Source organism: Telopea speciosissima, chromosome 11 (genome assembly GCF_018873765.1).
Source record: "Telopea speciosissima isolate NSW1024214 ecotype Mountain lineage chromosome 11, Tspe_v1, whole genome shotgun sequence".
Classification (NCBI taxonomy): Eukaryota; Viridiplantae; Streptophyta; class Magnoliopsida; order Proteales; family Proteaceae; genus Telopea; species Telopea speciosissima.
In genome coordinates, this window is record NC_057926.1 from 7,680,802 (window position 1) to 7,697,676 (window position 16,875).

At 37.7% G+C, this 16,875-nt stretch overlaps 1 protein-coding gene across 2 annotated transcripts; it reads left to right on the forward strand.

Moving 5' to 3' along the window:
- Positions 1–1,700: 1,700 nt before the first annotated feature.
- On the forward strand, positions 1,701–15,912 carry LOC122646437 (ubiquitin receptor RAD23b). 2 transcript variants are annotated; one of them, XM_043839990.1, is made up of 12 exons: positions 1,701–1,926; positions 6,992–7,153; positions 8,149–8,188; positions 8,307–8,415; positions 9,562–9,742; positions 9,822–9,977; positions 10,070–10,132; positions 11,694–11,741; positions 11,824–11,933; positions 14,723–14,801; positions 14,887–15,006; positions 15,616–15,912. In XM_043839990.1, the coding sequence occupies exons 1-11, from the start codon at positions 1,861–1,863 to the stop codon at positions 15,001–15,003; spliced, it is 1,131 nt and encodes a 376-aa protein (XP_043695925.1). In that variant the 5' UTR covers positions 1,701–1,860; the 3' UTR covers positions 15,004–15,006; positions 15,616–15,912. The 2 variants fall into 2 exon arrangements, with proteins under 2 accessions (XP_043695925.1, XP_043695924.1); XM_043839989.1 differs by having other exon boundaries at positions 8,149–8,187; positions 8,282–8,415.
- The last annotated feature ends 963 nt before the right edge of the window (positions 15,913–16,875 follow it).

The following is a 16,875-nucleotide window of genomic DNA, read 5'->3' on the forward strand; positions in this document are numbered from 1 at the left end:
TTCATTCAAAACATGTGCAATCTTCAAAGTAGTGAAAAAGAAATACTGATATCAAAAGAAGAGGACAAAGAGATAGCCTAAGTCGAACGAGAACACTCTGTCCTTAAGACAGTATTTGCACCCTATTACTGCACTAGGTTGCAGCAAATCTACCTCCCAAGATAAAACAGGCTAGACTGATTATTGATTTGCAGAGACAGTAATCAATTGAAATTAACAGAGAATTGAGAATTTGTTAATGTCTGACTGACTGAAATCGTCCCACAAAAATTGAATGGTTTGGGTTGTCTATTTCACCTCTATTTATAGTGGTGGATGTATCCCTTCAAGACACCTCATGAAATGGGTGTGTCCATTGACATGAGTGGATATGATTAAAAGATTCTAATTTAAGCACTTATATGTAAGTGTCTCTTGAAGATACCCCATGGTGTAGGTGTGTCTCTTGGAGATATCCCATGGTGTAGATGTGTCTCTTGGATCAATGGATTAGATTAAAAGATTCCAATCCAAATGCTATGAATGCACCTATACAAATTGATATGTTTCTTTGAAGATATATGTCCCTTAGCCAAAAAATCAGACCAACATTGAACCAAAGAATGACCCAAAACTGTCCACACAATTATTGAAAAAGTTCCAACATTCCCTACAATGGTGTTCCCTTCTTCGATACCTGATTTGGGGAAGATGAGTTGCAGGCTTTTTTTTATTATTTTTCTTGTAAGGGCATTTTTGTTAATTCACCCTTTGATTTTAACACTGTTAGACCTAGACTAACAGAATGAGGGAATATGTTAATTGTTAAGAACCTCAGGGGGGGCACACAACATTTTTGAAAACTGAGGGATTTTTCCATAATTACGTCAAACCTTAGGGGGATACGTGAAAAAAACCCAAAAAAAAAAAAAAAACATCAATTGATCTTTGTTTGCTTTTCCCTCCCTGGATCACTGCAGAAGAGGACTTGTTTTCTCACCCAAATCATCGTTATCTTTCTCACAATCACCAAACCTTTCTTCAGCACCGCAATCATAAACCAAACCTATAAGACCCAATTGATCTTCCAAGTACCTTTGCAAAAGCCTCCCTTCTCTTTCCTCGATGGGTTCTCCTCTACCCTCTTCACACTTGAACAACCCACAACCACCATCTTCTTCCTTGCACTAATCGTTGCAACCCTTCTTGTCGCCTCTATGTCTCCATGTACAAAACCTCAAGCAGAGCTAGGAGAAGTAGAACAAAAGGAAAGTGAGACGTAGCAAAGGCAATAGGCAAGGTGAGCAGAGAACACATTTGTGAAAGAAGAAGAAGAAGAAGAAGAGGGCATTAGTGTCATTTTATCCCATTAAGGGTATATTGGTCATAACAGGACTTAAAAATTGCTACCGTTAGAAACTAACGTGTTCAGTTAACGGGCTGGGTGTTTTTGTTATTTAGTTTGAACCTCAGAGGAGATACGTGAAATTTTCAAAACCTCACAGGTGAAAATGTAATCAGGTCAAACCTTTGGGGAGGTATGTGAAATTTTTCAAAAAAAAAAAAAAAAAAAAAAAAAAAAGGCAGACTTGTATCTCGCATTCTCCCTCTTTTTTTTTTTTTTGGTAAAGTCCCATTCTCCCTCCGATGTTATGTATAGTATATTCATATGGTCAATCACGTGTTTGGTATATATAGGGTATATATATTGCCTTATAAAACACTCCTCCGTCTCCCCTTCGCTTTTTCTCCAACCACTATTTTGCTTTTCAAGTCTCTCGATCTGTGAAAAGCTCTAGGGTTTCCTTTCTAGGGTTTTTCCGTTCAATCTCTTCCCTACATTTCTCCAAATCCTCGAACATTCATTGCGAGTAAGCGGAGATGAAGCTGACTGTGAAGACGCTGAAAGGCAGTCACTTTGAAATCCGCGTTCAGCCAAGCGACACGGTGAGTCTTCTTCCTACTCTTTTTATTCCTAATCGCTAATTGCTTTGTCTATTCAATTTCGTATTTTGGAAATTGATCTCAATGCTTATGTGTTTTACACCAACCCGTTGTACCAAATCTTCTGTGTAAACAACGGTTCCTTGGAATTTGGGTGGTTCTTTAGGAGAGTAAATAAAAATGTTTGGTTCGTTTGGACATTGTGAAAGTGCAGAACTGCGGATAGTGTCTTCTTTAACTGGAGCTTATTGTATTTACTGTACGTCAAATGTTGAGAACTGTTGTATTAAAGGGATTCCTAAAAGAGATACCTTGTTCGATTACCTCATTACGTTGTCTTATTCAGTTTTGACTAAAGCTTCATTTACTTAATGATAGCGAAGAATATCTAGTATATACATGCATCTCAGACTTAGTAGAGATATTTTGAGTAGTTGCTAAGTGTTATTCAGGAGAGAGGGAAAAATGTTGTCTTAATTTTTTCGGTGTATGATCCAAGAATTTAGTTTAAGTTAAGCAATGAGTGGACAAATGTTTTTGATTCCGTAGTGAACTCGGTGATGGGAAATGGGGGTCAGGATATGTCTGAGTAGGGACTAGGGAGTACATTATCTTTAAAGGAATAAAAGTTTGGTTCAAATAAAAGAGTAATAAGTACATTTATGTATTTATAATTATAATTTACAAAGAAAAAAAAACTCATTTATGCATATTTGGAAATTTTTTTGTTGTAGATGTTAAGGTATAAAATGTGAGTAATTTTTGGTATTTCTCTATTAATAACAAGTAACGTAATTCGTGTGTATGCTGTTTATGTGTATTTCGTGTGTATTATAAGGAAATTTACTAATTACATTAAGGTCTCACCATCGATAAGTTTTACATCTTTTCCCATTTCTTTAACCCTTATACATCGATATTCATGCATGATCAACTATTATAGTCTTGCCTTAGGATCTTTGACGCTTCTGTTTGCATTATGTGTTCATCCCATTGGGGGAATGTAGTAAAACCAACAAATGAACCAGAAAATCCGGCAAGAGAAGTACTGAACAGGATTACAGAATAGAGAAGAAGCGGAATATCTCAAGGAGATTGTTTATTAGTCAGAACAGAAAATTCAGAATGGAAAAAAAAATCGAGTTGAGCGGTCTATTCTGTTAGTCAAATAAGTCTGCAGAATCTGAAGAGATTCTGACAATAGAATGTGTATTTTCAGAGAAGTCCTAGTGCTATTATTATTGTCAGTAGCAGAACTAGAACATTTCTGTCAACCAGAATTGAGGGAATAAGATTGGGAACTGGTATATGAATTATGACATTTGAAGTAATTCTGACCACTATTGAGGGAGATAAGGGACTAGAAAGCAAACTGGAAATTCATAGCATAGAATGAAAATTCGGCAAGAGATTAAGATAGAATAATAGGGCAGGAATTCACTTGCTGTGGTTTTGGAATCCACCAAAAACACCCCTTGGAATCCACGCAGAAAACATGACTGAATCCACAGTACTTGTAGGAAACTGAAAGTTTATTAGTTATAAATTTGTGTGTGAGGCTATAGGAAACTGCATGATGTAGATCAAAGGAGGAAAGAAAGAGAAAAGGCCAGCCCAGCCAGCCATCGAACCAGCAGTCAACCAGCCAAATTGGCCCAGCCCAATTGATGCAGTTAGGAGATGGGTCCAATAGGGATTCTTTTTAATTTTTTTATTTTGTTCATGTTATTAGAATCGTAGGAAGGTAAGAGTCCAATTTTAAGTTTGTTTCTGTTTTGAATTAAATAAAGTGAGAGTCTAGGTTATTTCAGTTTCAAAGTAGGAATATGATTTCTTTTTAATTCTATAAAAGAGCTTGTACTCCCACGATGAAGAAAGTAGTTTTGATTGAATGAAAAATTGAGTTGAATAGTGATGCCATGGCCATTTTCTCACCCCCTGCGGTTCTGGATTTTCTTTCTTTTCTCTAACCCTTCTCCTCTTCTTCAGTTCTTCTCTAATTTCTCCTATACTCTAGGGTTTGAGTCAGACCATAAAGCAAGTTAAACTTCAGAGTTTCTTTTCCCCAACTCTGTCCTTGTTGAGAAGACCCTACTCTGAACTCAATTGGAACCTGCAACCAACGTTATTTCCAAGTTTCAGAAATCTGCAGCTCCAATAACACTGGATTTCCACAGCTGTAGTGGTTTGAATCGAACCAGCAGGCCTAGGCGACAACAGATCTGGAGATTTCGAGCTGCTTGAGGCAGATTCCAGAGACTGCAACTTAACTTTTTCCTTTTGTGCTACACCGTGACTCCCTGGTTCCAAGGTTGAAGAAGACCTACAATCGTGAGTCTTTTTAACCTTCTTTTTTTGTTTTCTTTCCTTTAATACTCCCGCCCTTTTATTCCTTATCCTCTCTTATCCCTTTTACCTTTCTTTGTTCCAAGTCTGACCCTTCACAGTAGTTAAAATCCCCTTTTTATCCTTTCACTCTTGCCTACCCAAATACACTATTAAGTTTCTGCCTATTTACCATTCTGCTATTGTTCTTATAAAAGTTCAAATATTTACTGTTTTGCCATTCAACTTTGGATTTGAGTGTTTCTTTTCTTGGGTGGGCCCTCGCCCTCAAGCAACCCAGTAAGGGTTATTCGACCTGGGTTTGCTCCACCAATCAGCCCATGGCTCTGTTTAGGGTTTGACAGCTGGCTAGGTATCGACCAGCCCTGCTTCTCAGCAGGCATGGGCCTGACTGGGAGATCGGATCTTGTGTGGGGTCTACCTAGAAGATTGGATAGTGCTGGAAACTTCTTGGTTGCTATGCAAAGTTTTTGTTGGTGGCTACTTTAGATAGCTTCTATTCTTGTAATTACTTAGCTAAGAAGCAGGAATTCTGTTTAGTTGTTCCTTGTTAGCGCTTTCTATTTTCTAGATAGTTACTAATTATTATACGGTTGCTTAATTGTAAAGGATCTCTTGCTACTTGGAGAGTTTCCTATTTGGTGTGGCCATCAAGATATTATAATTAAAGCTAGCGACTTTGCCTCTCATGTTTTCGATTATTCCAAAAAAAAAAAAAAAAAATAAAATTGCATGTGCAACCATGGAATGTGAGAAGCACTGTTCCTGGTGGGATTCCTTGTTGGAAACAGGTGGGCTACCTTCTCTGCAGTAGGTCAGATACCTACATATCCTTCTGCTCTCTCTCTCTTTTTAAAAAAATAATTTCCTGTTAGATTCTAATCTGAAAATTACTCGTAACGTATGCTATCTTACTTCAGTGTTTATCCCTGGTTTCCCTCTTGTAGCAACTACCTATCGGGTGCCATTTAAAGAAGTCTGTTCTGACTGTATCTCCCCTATCGTATGAAGAGTCCATCTAGCTTAAGCAGCCTTGTTTTCATGGCTGCAGTAATTGAATTCTATTTTGGTTACCTCTTATTATCGAGACTAAGAGTCCCTATTTTTCTAATCTCGTACTTTTTTTGGGCAGAGTTAAGTAGTTAACCACTCTATTGTCTGAACAGATAAGGGCTTTGGTTGTTTGAAAGCAGACATTATTGCAACCTGCGATACTCTATTTCTAAATTCTCTGGTCAGACCTGAAGAGTGTTGTAGACTTGTAGTAAGAGATCTGTCCATCAAATCTGCTCCTAATTTGACGAGATATTCTCCCCTAGCAATGTCCTTCGATCTGAATTTGATTAACATCTGACCTGCAGATTTAGAGATATCTGGGTTCCTAAAAAATAGGATCTAGAGTTTCTAATTCTGGACTGATCCACAGTCCAAAATCGAGGTGTTTGGATCATCTTCAGTTTTTGGGATTTTGATACACTGTGAGGTAACACACTGCCAAATTTGGTTTCATATCAGAAAGTCTTGGATTTGAGTTTGTAAGAGTCACTATAATCTGGTTTTCTAACTTTTCACTGTGTTCGTATCCTGTGGGCTGCATCTGAAGTCTGAACCTGTTCTTAGGTTAATTGGATTGCACTACTACATCTATATATGGAATTCATAAAGTAACTCTCTAACACTCCTAAACTGTCTTGGAACTCAAATTACTACTTGGAATAGTCAAAATATACTAATATTTGGCACTTCTACTCAAACTAAGACTAAAAAAACAGAACATTAACTTAGAATGTAAGTTGGACTCAAATTCTTAATAATTCTAGGGCTGGAGTTAGCTAACTTTTAACAAAAAAGGGACTCAAATAACCCCACAAATTTGGACTAGACTAATCCTATTTGACTAATCTCGAAGTCCTAGCTCCTACCCTTAATTTAGGCCCATTAAAAACGGCTCATTACAATGAAACCCCTTGGACCAAATGCCCAACATATATGTATTCCTATTTGGTGGCAAGGAAAACGACTCTTAATAATTGTTAGGGATGAGACTCGTGGGCCTTCTTATAGGTAGGAGTTGAGAATGCATGTGACTGTGGCCTTTATTGTGCTTTTGTTTTACAAATGTTTGCAACTTTCAGAAATATATATTTTTGATTATGGAGAGAAGGGAAAGTTCTAAATGACCTAACATCTCTACTGAATTGAGCTCAATATACACTTTGCTTGCATTTAACTTATAATTAGTGATAGAACCAGGGGAAGCAGCTATTGCTATCGACACCATATTACTATAAATCTGAGTAGGGAATTGGGGCCTCTTTTTCATTTTTTATTTATTTGTAATTCCTTTCCTTAAAATTGCTGAGTTGTATTTTAGTTTTCTCAGTTGTTATTTCGATACTTGCTTTTATATCATTCCTTAGACATGTGATGTTAAACATAACTTAGGGAAAAAGAACGCTGCCTGGTCGTGTGTATCCTGCGGCCAGACACAGGAGCATGCAAAGTTACCATCCTGCCCCTGTGAAATAAAAAATCCCATTCAGGAAGATACCCCTGCGTGTGCTCTCATTGGCCCCTGTGCTGGTCAGGGCCTACATGACAGCGATCTCTTGCCCTATAAATTAATTATATGGATCAATTTTCAATGACATAGCATAATAATATGTAAGTTATGTAGGAAGTTGTTGCTGATTGGTTGGAACCTCTTATTTCTTTTTTCTAGATTATGGCTGTAAAGAAAAATATTGAAGATGTGCAAGGAAAGGACAGCTATCCATGTGGGCAGCAATTATTGATACATAATGGAAAGGTGTTGAAAGATGAAACTACCCTGGAAGAAAACAAAGTCAGTGAAGATGGTTTTCTTGTTGTTATGCTTAGCAAGGTACCAAATCCTTAGCTTTATCTTATAATTCGTTCAGCTGGTTTTTGCTAGCATGAGAATTATTGCTTGAATGCCTCAATGTGTTATCATCCGTCAAGTGTATTAAGTATTTATGTGTCTTTTTGTTATGAGTTGATGTTTATTGGAGAAGTTTAAGCCTGCAGCAGTAATAAATTTTCAAGCCCGCAGTAGTGCTCAGAATTTCTCAGTTGGGTGCTGTTTGAACTGGCCTTGGTTGGGTTTCTGGGGTTTATAACTGTATTCATTATTAGTGAGTGTAAAAGCTATTGATTGGAACTTCCTTAACCTAGAACAGAACTTATTATAGTAATCCAAAGTCTTAAAAATCTGATATAACCTGATGTCCACAAATAGTAACTTACTATTACTAAATTGTGTCAATTAATCTCACGATGTAAACCTCAGTGCTAGCCCACCCAACCTGAAACCAGAGAAGTCCAGCTTAGGCTCAGTTTCTCCCCTCCCCATTTTGGGCTTGAGAGGGTTCTGTAAATGACCTATTCAGTGCATGGTGGCCTCATTTATATTTGAAGCCAATCTTGGATTTAGTGGAGGTCTTATATAGGACCATTGGTCAGACCTTTCTTACCAAGGTGGGCTGTTCATAGAGAAGGTTTTAAGTAAATGATGCTGGAGTTTGTGGCTGTGGGTTTTAGGGTTTGGAATAAACCAACTTTCTGATGGTTGATTGGTTCCTGAGGAAATAGCATCAGCTCAGGAAGTAAATTCGGAGAAAGAAGAGTGAGCGAAATGATATACTATAGCCAATCTACTATCATTCCATGGTTTGCTCCTAGCATCCGACACATTAAACCATTGAAGGATGTTGGGTATGGTTCTTGGAGTGGAGTAGGAAGGCCTTTTTGAAATTGGTCGAGGTCAAGTTTCTCAGCATGAAGCTTTTGTTTTTAGTCACTTCTTTGAGTTTTCTTTATTCCTCCTTTGTTTCTCATTAGTTTTTATCCTTTCTGCAGAGCAAAACCATGGGATCAACAGGGGGCTCATCTGTGCAGGTATACTTGCTGCATAATATTAATGATTAGAGGATGTTACTTTTCTCTGTATTCATATGTATTCTAATGGAGCTTTGTACATTTTGGAGAACAGGGTTCTTCAACTGCAGCAGCACCTTCACCAACAACTGCAGCAGCACCTGCACCAACAACTGCAGCAACTCCTGCACCAACAACTGCAGCAACTCCTGCTCCCACTGCTGCAGCTGATGCTACTCCAGAAGCACCGTGAGTTTATATGCTTCTTTGTCATTCTATTTCAAATAGTCATATCATCTAGATATCCGCACGTGTGTGGGATTTTTTAATGGTGCCTCAGTGAGACCTATGTTTATTTCGGATGGAACAATGACCATTATGAAAATATTCTAAGTGAACACTTATTTATTTTTCATTTTTTTTTTTTGGATATTAGGCTTTTGGAACTCTGATGACCTATATTGAACCAAGAAAACAATTTTCAAAATGAAATGTTGTCTACCACTGACACATTGCTGCCTCCACTGGAAAGCAGGAATCAATTAGCTCAAGTGAAGGGGCCCACCTCACCACTCCCCTTCCCCTTTTCATGGAAGTCAAAAAAAAAGATGAGACTCACCATGAAAAAGGCCCGCCTTTCAGTGCGTGAAAGAAGCTCTGCTCTTTCACTGCCTTACGTTCAATTTGGTTTCTTGTCTCCTTGATGTTGACTTGATATTTTGATAAATAATCATTGTTATTTCGCGTAGTATGTCACTTGTCACTTGTTTTCTTGTATTAATATAATGGATTTGGTTGACCTAGATCGTGAATGTAACTTCTTTTGTCTTATTGTGGGTTTGAATAGCATGTGACAACGTTTCTGTGATTTCTTCTAGCATACCCTGTTGGGTTCATGCATCCTTGCTAGTCTCAAAATTTTATTTCTATGAGATAAAATAGCCACAATCTCTCTTTGGGCAATATTGGCAAAATGATAATGTTTTTAAGACCTTTCTGAGTGGACCCAAGCTTGGATTGATTGGTTAGTTATAACTTTTAATCAAAGCAGTGAAACATGGATGGATAAAATGAGGTAGATTAGAATTTAGCTAACTGAGACATTGAGATGAAATTTACTGGGAATACCTAACATTTTGACAGTCCTTCCAGCTGTTACATATTATATATTTTTTTATTATGTATGAATCCATAGGAGTGACAACCACAAAGAATACTTGCATATATTAGTTGTTTCTTTTGCTTTTATGTTGTGTATTCTTTTAATAATTTCTGTTTTGGCTTAAAAGAAAGTCCGAATTTTATGTTGTTATTCGGTGAATAAGTGGTTTTTCTGTTGTTGCTCTTACTGTGGCTACATATCCTGATGCTATAATTTCAACATCTTAATTGTAGGGTTACTAGTGGTGATGTCTATGGTCAAGCTGCTTCCAATTTAGTTGCTGGTAGTAGTCTTGAGCAGACTATTCAACAAATAATGGATATGGGTGGTGGTAACTGGGATAAGGAGACTGTTACACGTGCTCTTCGTGCAGCGTACAACAATCCCGAGCGTGCTGTTGATTATTTATATTCTGTATGTCAAAACTTCATTGTAGTCCACTGGATGCTTTTCTTGGGGCTTGGTAAATGATATTTGGTCTTGCTTTCTTCAGGGTATTCCAGAAACTGCAGAGATTGCTGTTCCTGTAGCTCCTCTCCCTTCAAATCCAGCATCTGGGGGGGCCAACCCCACTAGTCAAACAAGTGCAGCAAGTACTGCAGCAGTCACTGGAGGGCCTAATTCTTCTCCTCTGAATTTGTTTCCACAGGTAAGGATATTGGCATTTAGTTGTAATGACTCGTCTTGCATGTTGCATTTCTATGCTTCTCTTTCGTTATTCTGAAGTTAGAATTCATGCAGGAGGCTCTCAATTCTGCTGCTGCTGGGGGTGGATCCCTTGATTTCCTGAGACACAACCAGCAGGTGTGGTTCTCTCTGTTTTCTTATTAATTTTTCTGTATGATAAGCATCGCTCTGTTGGTGCTTAATGTTTAAGCTTTATTTGGATTTATTAGTGTCAATAACTAGAGACATACAAGATGAGATGGCGTGGTGACTAGCGTAAGATATGTGGGGGGGGGGTCAAGGTAGTGAGTTCCCAATTACTCTTGGGCCCCATAAAGTATCAACCTTAAGCCTTTTATTGTTTGTGCTTATCATGGATCTAACTAGAGACATATGAGATGAGATCCCTTGGTCCTTTTTGCTAATGATATTGTGTTGGGGGATGAGACACAAATAGTGTTTAACGCCAAGTTGAAGTTTTGGAGATCTACCTTGGAATCAAAAGATCTTAAGATAAGTAGAACAAAGACGGGGTACATGGTGATGGTGTGTAACTTTAGCCACACTGAGACGACGGCTAATGAGGTGGTCAATATTGAGGATGATGTTTTCCCAAAGAATTAAAATAGGATTGATGAAGTGGAGAGGTGCATCCGGCGTAGTGTGTTTTTGGCGTATTCCTTCAAAACGAGCGTATGATGTATGGTGTGGAGAGTTGTACAGTTAAGAAACGACACGTAGATGAACTGAGGGTGGCGGAGATGAGGATGTTGAGATGGATGTGTGGAAAGAGTAGGGAGGATAAAGGAATGACCATATTATAGCTGAGTTGGGAGTTGCCCCTATACATGAGAAGCTACGAGGGAGTTGTTTGAGGTGGCATGGGCATGTTCAACAGAGGCCTTGGGATGCACCAGTTCGGAGGAGTGATTTGATTCAGATTGAAGGATCTAAAAGAGCTAGGGGCAGAGCTAAAATGACCCTAGGAGAAGTAGTTAGGAAAGACATGCATAGTTTGGGCTTTGTCTCAAGTATGGCCTCGAATAGAGCTGATTGGAGGGTAACAATCCATGTAGCCGTCCCCATTTAGGTGGGATATTCCTGAGTTTTTGTCGTGTGGTGCTCTTTTCTTTTTACTATTATGTTTAATTGTTTTTGTCCTTGCAATGATCCTTAGCCGACCCCGTTAGTTGGGATAAGGCTGAGTTGTTGTTGTTGTTGTAGTAATAGTAGTAGGGTCAATAACTGTGGTTGGACAACAAATCCTATTTTGATTGCAGAATCAAAATATTCCACCACAATTTCAGGCATACATGAGACAAACAATCACAAAATATAATAATCGTAAATCTGATTTCCTTTTCCTTTCTTATTTATATCCATCAAGAGTAGCTCTGGCAATAGCTTCATCCTGCATATGCTACAAGTGACATTATATGGTCACCAATGGTTAGTTTACCTGTATATCCTGATTCTTTTGTAATGGTATTCTGATAGTTGTGAGGGCTTCTGTTTGCTTTAGTTATGGATTGTGAAATGGATAGTTGAATTTGACTATGTTTTATTGTAAACAATGGATCGCATGCTATTTGCTTTCTATTTAATGTAGACATATTTTTTATTTTAATTAAAATTAAGTGTGGTATCTTTTCTGATTTCACTTTTGTTCTCTCCTTTAAACCTTTTCGGCTCATTCTAGTTCCAAGCATTGCGTTCAATGGTGCAATCAAATCCACAAATTCTACAGGTCTGTAAATTATTAGCTTGAAGGACTTTAAATTGCTTTATATATTTTTTCCAAATGTTATAAACTGTTCATCCTTTTACAGCCAATGCTTCAGGAGCTGAGCAAGCAAAACCCCCAACTTCTTAGACTGATCCAGGATCACCATGCAGAGTTTCTTCAATTAATAAATGAACCGGTTGAAGGTGCTGAAGGGTGAGCCTTTTGACACACTTCAACTTGAGTATTTTATGGCAAAAAATTTATATCATTGTTTTTACTACCGTGATTGCTTTGATCAAAGTAGCTCTCACAACTAGTTATGGTGAATCCATTTTGTTCTGTCTTCCTTCATTTTGGCCAGAAAGTTGCTTTAGCAGTGGGTACCTATGGTGTTATTAAGTTCTATTATCTAGGAAATGGTCACTTAGAATATACAAATCATAATTTGAGTTGCTGGTTGGAAGTGGATGTACAAATATCAATAAGTACCTTTTGCAAAAGGCATCTGATGCCTAAAGGGCTGAATAGGACAAGAAGTATCTCTTCTTGCAGAAATAATTTCCGAAAGATTTCTCTGGTTTTTGAATGTCCATTGATGATTGGTGAATTTGAAGAAACAAGAGGCTGGCTGGGGATAAGGCATGTGCTGTGCTATGGGCTCTATATTATTGGTTTGCTTTCTATTTTATGAAGGGGTTTTTTTTTTTTTTTGGGAGAGGGATGGAGGCATGGAAAGGAGGTAATTTCTTCTTTAATTAAAACGTTCCAGTTGTGTGGGTTCTTTCAGTTGGATGTCATGTTTTAAGTCAAGTTTTGGGTGCAGTGGGAATCCCCACATTTTTATGTAGATGGTGTTTTTCTTCTTCTACCTTCATATCTTGTTCCTTTCATAGGTAAGAAAAGGTATAGGTCTACATATATGCTTGCAGGGGACTATTATTGGGTTTTGAAATAAAGAGATTGGTTTCCGGAGAGATTTCTGTTACTCCTTAGCTGCTGACAAATTATTGCTGCTTATTTCAGTTGAAATGGTTTGACTTTGCTAGTTGAGTGCGTTAAAATTCAGGTGTTGGTTCGATCTGTAACCCATCCTAATCACCTCATCTATAATTGAATGCAGAATCAGGTTCGCCTACTAGTTCATGAATTTGAACCTATTTTTGTGTCTCATGAAGTTCAGTTTGATTCTGATACTTTCGAATCAAGATTTTGAATCCCAATACCTGCTGTTTGATTTTATTAAATTCTCACTCTCTTTCTTCCACAAGTTCTTAATATACATTCTTAGCAGTTTTATGAAAGTCTAGTATGCTCTTTGAACTGGAATTATTAGCATGCCAATAATTAATAAAGAAGAGGAAAAAATGTGCTTTTTTTTTTATGAATTTTGATTCCAAAATTTGTTCCCCTGGTCAGTTCCCAGTTAAGGTTTTTAAGAATTTAGTTTTTTTAATAAGTGGCCAGCCATTTTGAAGCTTGAGTCTGATTGATGATGTGGCTTCATAACACCATGATAGAATGTAATTTCTAGGTGTATATATTGCTGTTATCAGTTGAAAATTTGGAATTAGGGTTAATTTGTTTCCTGGAAAGGATTGGTCACCTGTTAAGCATTAAAAAAGGGTGTACCAATTGCACGATGCTCGCACCACTGCAGGATCTGGGGGGGGTGTTCTAACGTACGCAGCCGTACTGCCTTACCCCTGCTTTCGCAGAGAGGCTGTTTCCAGACCCAAATTCATGACCACTTGGTCACAAAAATGGAGCAACCTTTACCGTTGCACCATGGCCCGTCCTCAGTATATGTAATATTACAATATAATTATGCTTATAAGCAACATAAAAGTCATATCAATGCAAATACGAATATATGATACAATTATGCTAGTAATGATCTAATATAAGAAAACCAGCATATAATAAACAAAGCATATGATATAATACCAGCATATTCATCAGGCGTGTTGTCACAAGACCACAAGGCAATGCCTAGGCATCACCCAAAGTGGTCACCTTTCTGGTGTTAAACAAGCATGCTGTCACTTGGGACCTAAGAAGGTGCCTGGACACCTTGGCGACACCTTGATAACTATGAATTTGATATTCTAGGTTTCATTTGTTGAGTTAGTTGGTTTGAAGCCTGCAAGTCATTTACTGAAGATCACACATTCTAAATCAAGAAAGAAATGAAATCTTTTGTTTTGGTTAGGTTCCTGAAGGTTTTAAGCATTGATACGTATCCACTGTATCAGTTCAATACATGAGAACTTTTCATGTGTCATAATGGTCACTTTTAAGCATTAAGGGGGAGAAATGAAGAATAAGCACCTGGTCAGTTCCCAAATTAAGGTTTCTAAAAATGCTTTTGTTTCATAACTGTGAACCATTTTGTAGCATGACCGTGACCAGTGTGGCTTCATAAGATTGTGATGGAGCATAATTTCTTGGAGTATGTGTTGGTGGATTTAGTTGGAAATTTGAAACTGGGTTGCTTAAAGCAGTTCTAGGATGGGGTAGATCAACTGTTAAGCATCAAGGGAGGAATGGCCTACCACAAGGGGGTACCTCGGTTGGCAAAGACCAACATGTCACAATTAAGAGGTCATGAGTTCAACTTTCCTTGGGGGGCCTACCTACCCCTCTCCCGGCCCAAACAAAAAAAACAACCGGAGGAATGGCCCACCCCAAGGGGTAGCTCAGTTGGTGAAGAGCAACACGTCACAATTAAAGTGGTCATGAGTTCAACTTTCCTTGGGCCTACATACCCCCCCTCCCCCACCCAAACAAAAAGAAAAACGGGAGGAATGGGCCCTTAGATTTGTGTTATATTTTCTATTTGGTTTCTCCAATTGCAGCTGTGTGTATACTAGACATACATATTTTCAGTCTCTTAAGATATCCAGCATGTTTATTGCTTGATGTTACCTAACCACCTCTTTTATAATATCGAGGTTTCTTTGTTTTGGAAAAATGGTGAAGATTTATTTCTTTGGTTTTAACAGGGATCTATTTGAGCCAGCTGAGCAAGATATGCCCCATGCTATTAGTGTTACACCCGCAGAGCAGGAGGCTATTGAACGAGTATGGCTGACTATCCTCCTCAGTCACGGCTTTTTTCTTTGTTTTGAGTTATATAATTTTGAGTATTTTTTTCCCTCTTCTACAGCTTGAAGCTATGGGCTTTGACAGAGCCCTTGTCATCGAGGCATTTTTAGCTTGTGACCGTAATGAGGAATTGGCTGTCAACTATTTGCTAGAGAATGCTGGGGATTATGAAGATTAAATGGTAACCCTTAGTTTTACTTTCTCTTACTTCTGTTTGTATCTCCTGTGGATTGTGGATAGAAATCTGTCTTTTATTTCTGCAGTGTTGGAACTAGTCTGATCTGTGTGTGTGTTTTTCCCCGGTTCTTTTTTGTGGGTCAAAGAATTTGATTGGTTTGATTTCTGTACTTAAATTTTCCCTGGAAGTGTGCCTTAATGATTTAAATTAGTAGGCAACAAATAAGGTTAGGTTTCTTTTGGCAGCTTGCTTCTCAATCAAAAGCTCATTCCCATGTATAGTGGTTAGAGGATATACTTCAAATCAATAACTGTTCATCCCAGTAATAATTTTCCTTCATAATCACCAAACTTAAACACAACGAAGCCATTAGCCATTGGTTGCTATTTTGGGTCAAAATGTAAATATATAGGATTGTGCTACAATATCTGATTGGTTCGACTTATGTGTTTGTATAAGCTGACAGCCCTGCTGCGTGAGCAGTTGAGGTTGATTGATACGTTGCCCAGTAGCCACTTATTAGAGCGAGTCACAAATTTATAATACAATTCATTGAGAAAAACACATATGGAGGTTTAATGTGAATAATGTTGGTTGTTGTTTCTTCTTCAGGTAACATCTGGAGGGTTATAAGACCAAAGTTGTCCGGGAGTTGTTTTTTTCATTATGAATGCGGCACAACTTACCTCACTGAATTCGAGGGCGCTAGCACATTTGATATGGAATTTACTTGTCAGATTGGGATGGAGAATTCCATTGGTTTTCTACTTGCTTATTAGTGAGCACCCGATGGTTTCTGTCTTGGGTAGATGGAAGAGCTTGTCTGAATTCATCTCTGCTTTGTGTCGATTCTTTGCAAATTATTTTTTAATGTGCAAACTATATTGACAGAGCAAATTTGACATTATATGCATACATGTTCAATGGGGGTAGATTTTAACCTCTAACCATAACCAGGCTTTCAAAGCTACGGTTGGTAAGAAACAGAGTCTGAAAATACTTTTGACTCACTCAACTAACAATACTGCTCTGAGAGTAGAATTGCCTTGATAACGAACTCAATGCTGAAGAGCACTATAATGTACTCAGATGATTTATGAACTCATCAATTGATCACCGAGAAGTCCAAAGTCACTTGTTCTTGATCAGTACCTGAACCATAGCATTTTCTTAATCTGCAAGAGACGGAAGAGCAGTGTTGCTGGTGATATCTGTCTTCAAATCGCAGACCCGTAATCTCACTTTATCACAAACGGTAGTAGGAGATTTGGAAAGTATCAAGAAGTCCTTAGAGATGCATCTCATTATTTCAAGATTAAGGGATGAATAGAAGTAAATTTAGTGGCCAAACTCAGTCGTAGAATCGATTTATAACAAATTGTTTCTGTGCATTTTCAAGAAAACACATCTTTTTTTTTTTCTCCATGTGTATAATGTGGATTGAAAAAATGAGATTGTAAAGTAACCCAACTCCCCTCCCCCAAGAAATAAAAAGAACCCTACGAAAATGAGAAATAGGAAATTAGAGAAGTTTCTAATATGAGAAGGAAACTTTTTCATGAGTCCTTCAAGGTGCAGTATTTGCCATTTGGCAATATATGGGTTAATCCATGTGATAGATGATCCAACATTTATCTCACTGACCAAATTTTAGCCCAAAGTATGAAAGGAAAGTCTTAAAAAACTCTAATTCAAAGTTTAATTCTATGTTTGGTATGCATTTTTGGAATGCATTCTGGATCGATTTCACATTTAGTAAATTACAAAAATGCCATCAAATGGAGATGAATATAAAATTCAAAATAGCATCTTTGGTAATTTTAATTCCTTCCTCTACTTATTTTAAGCTGAAATTATATCAATGGTATGCTT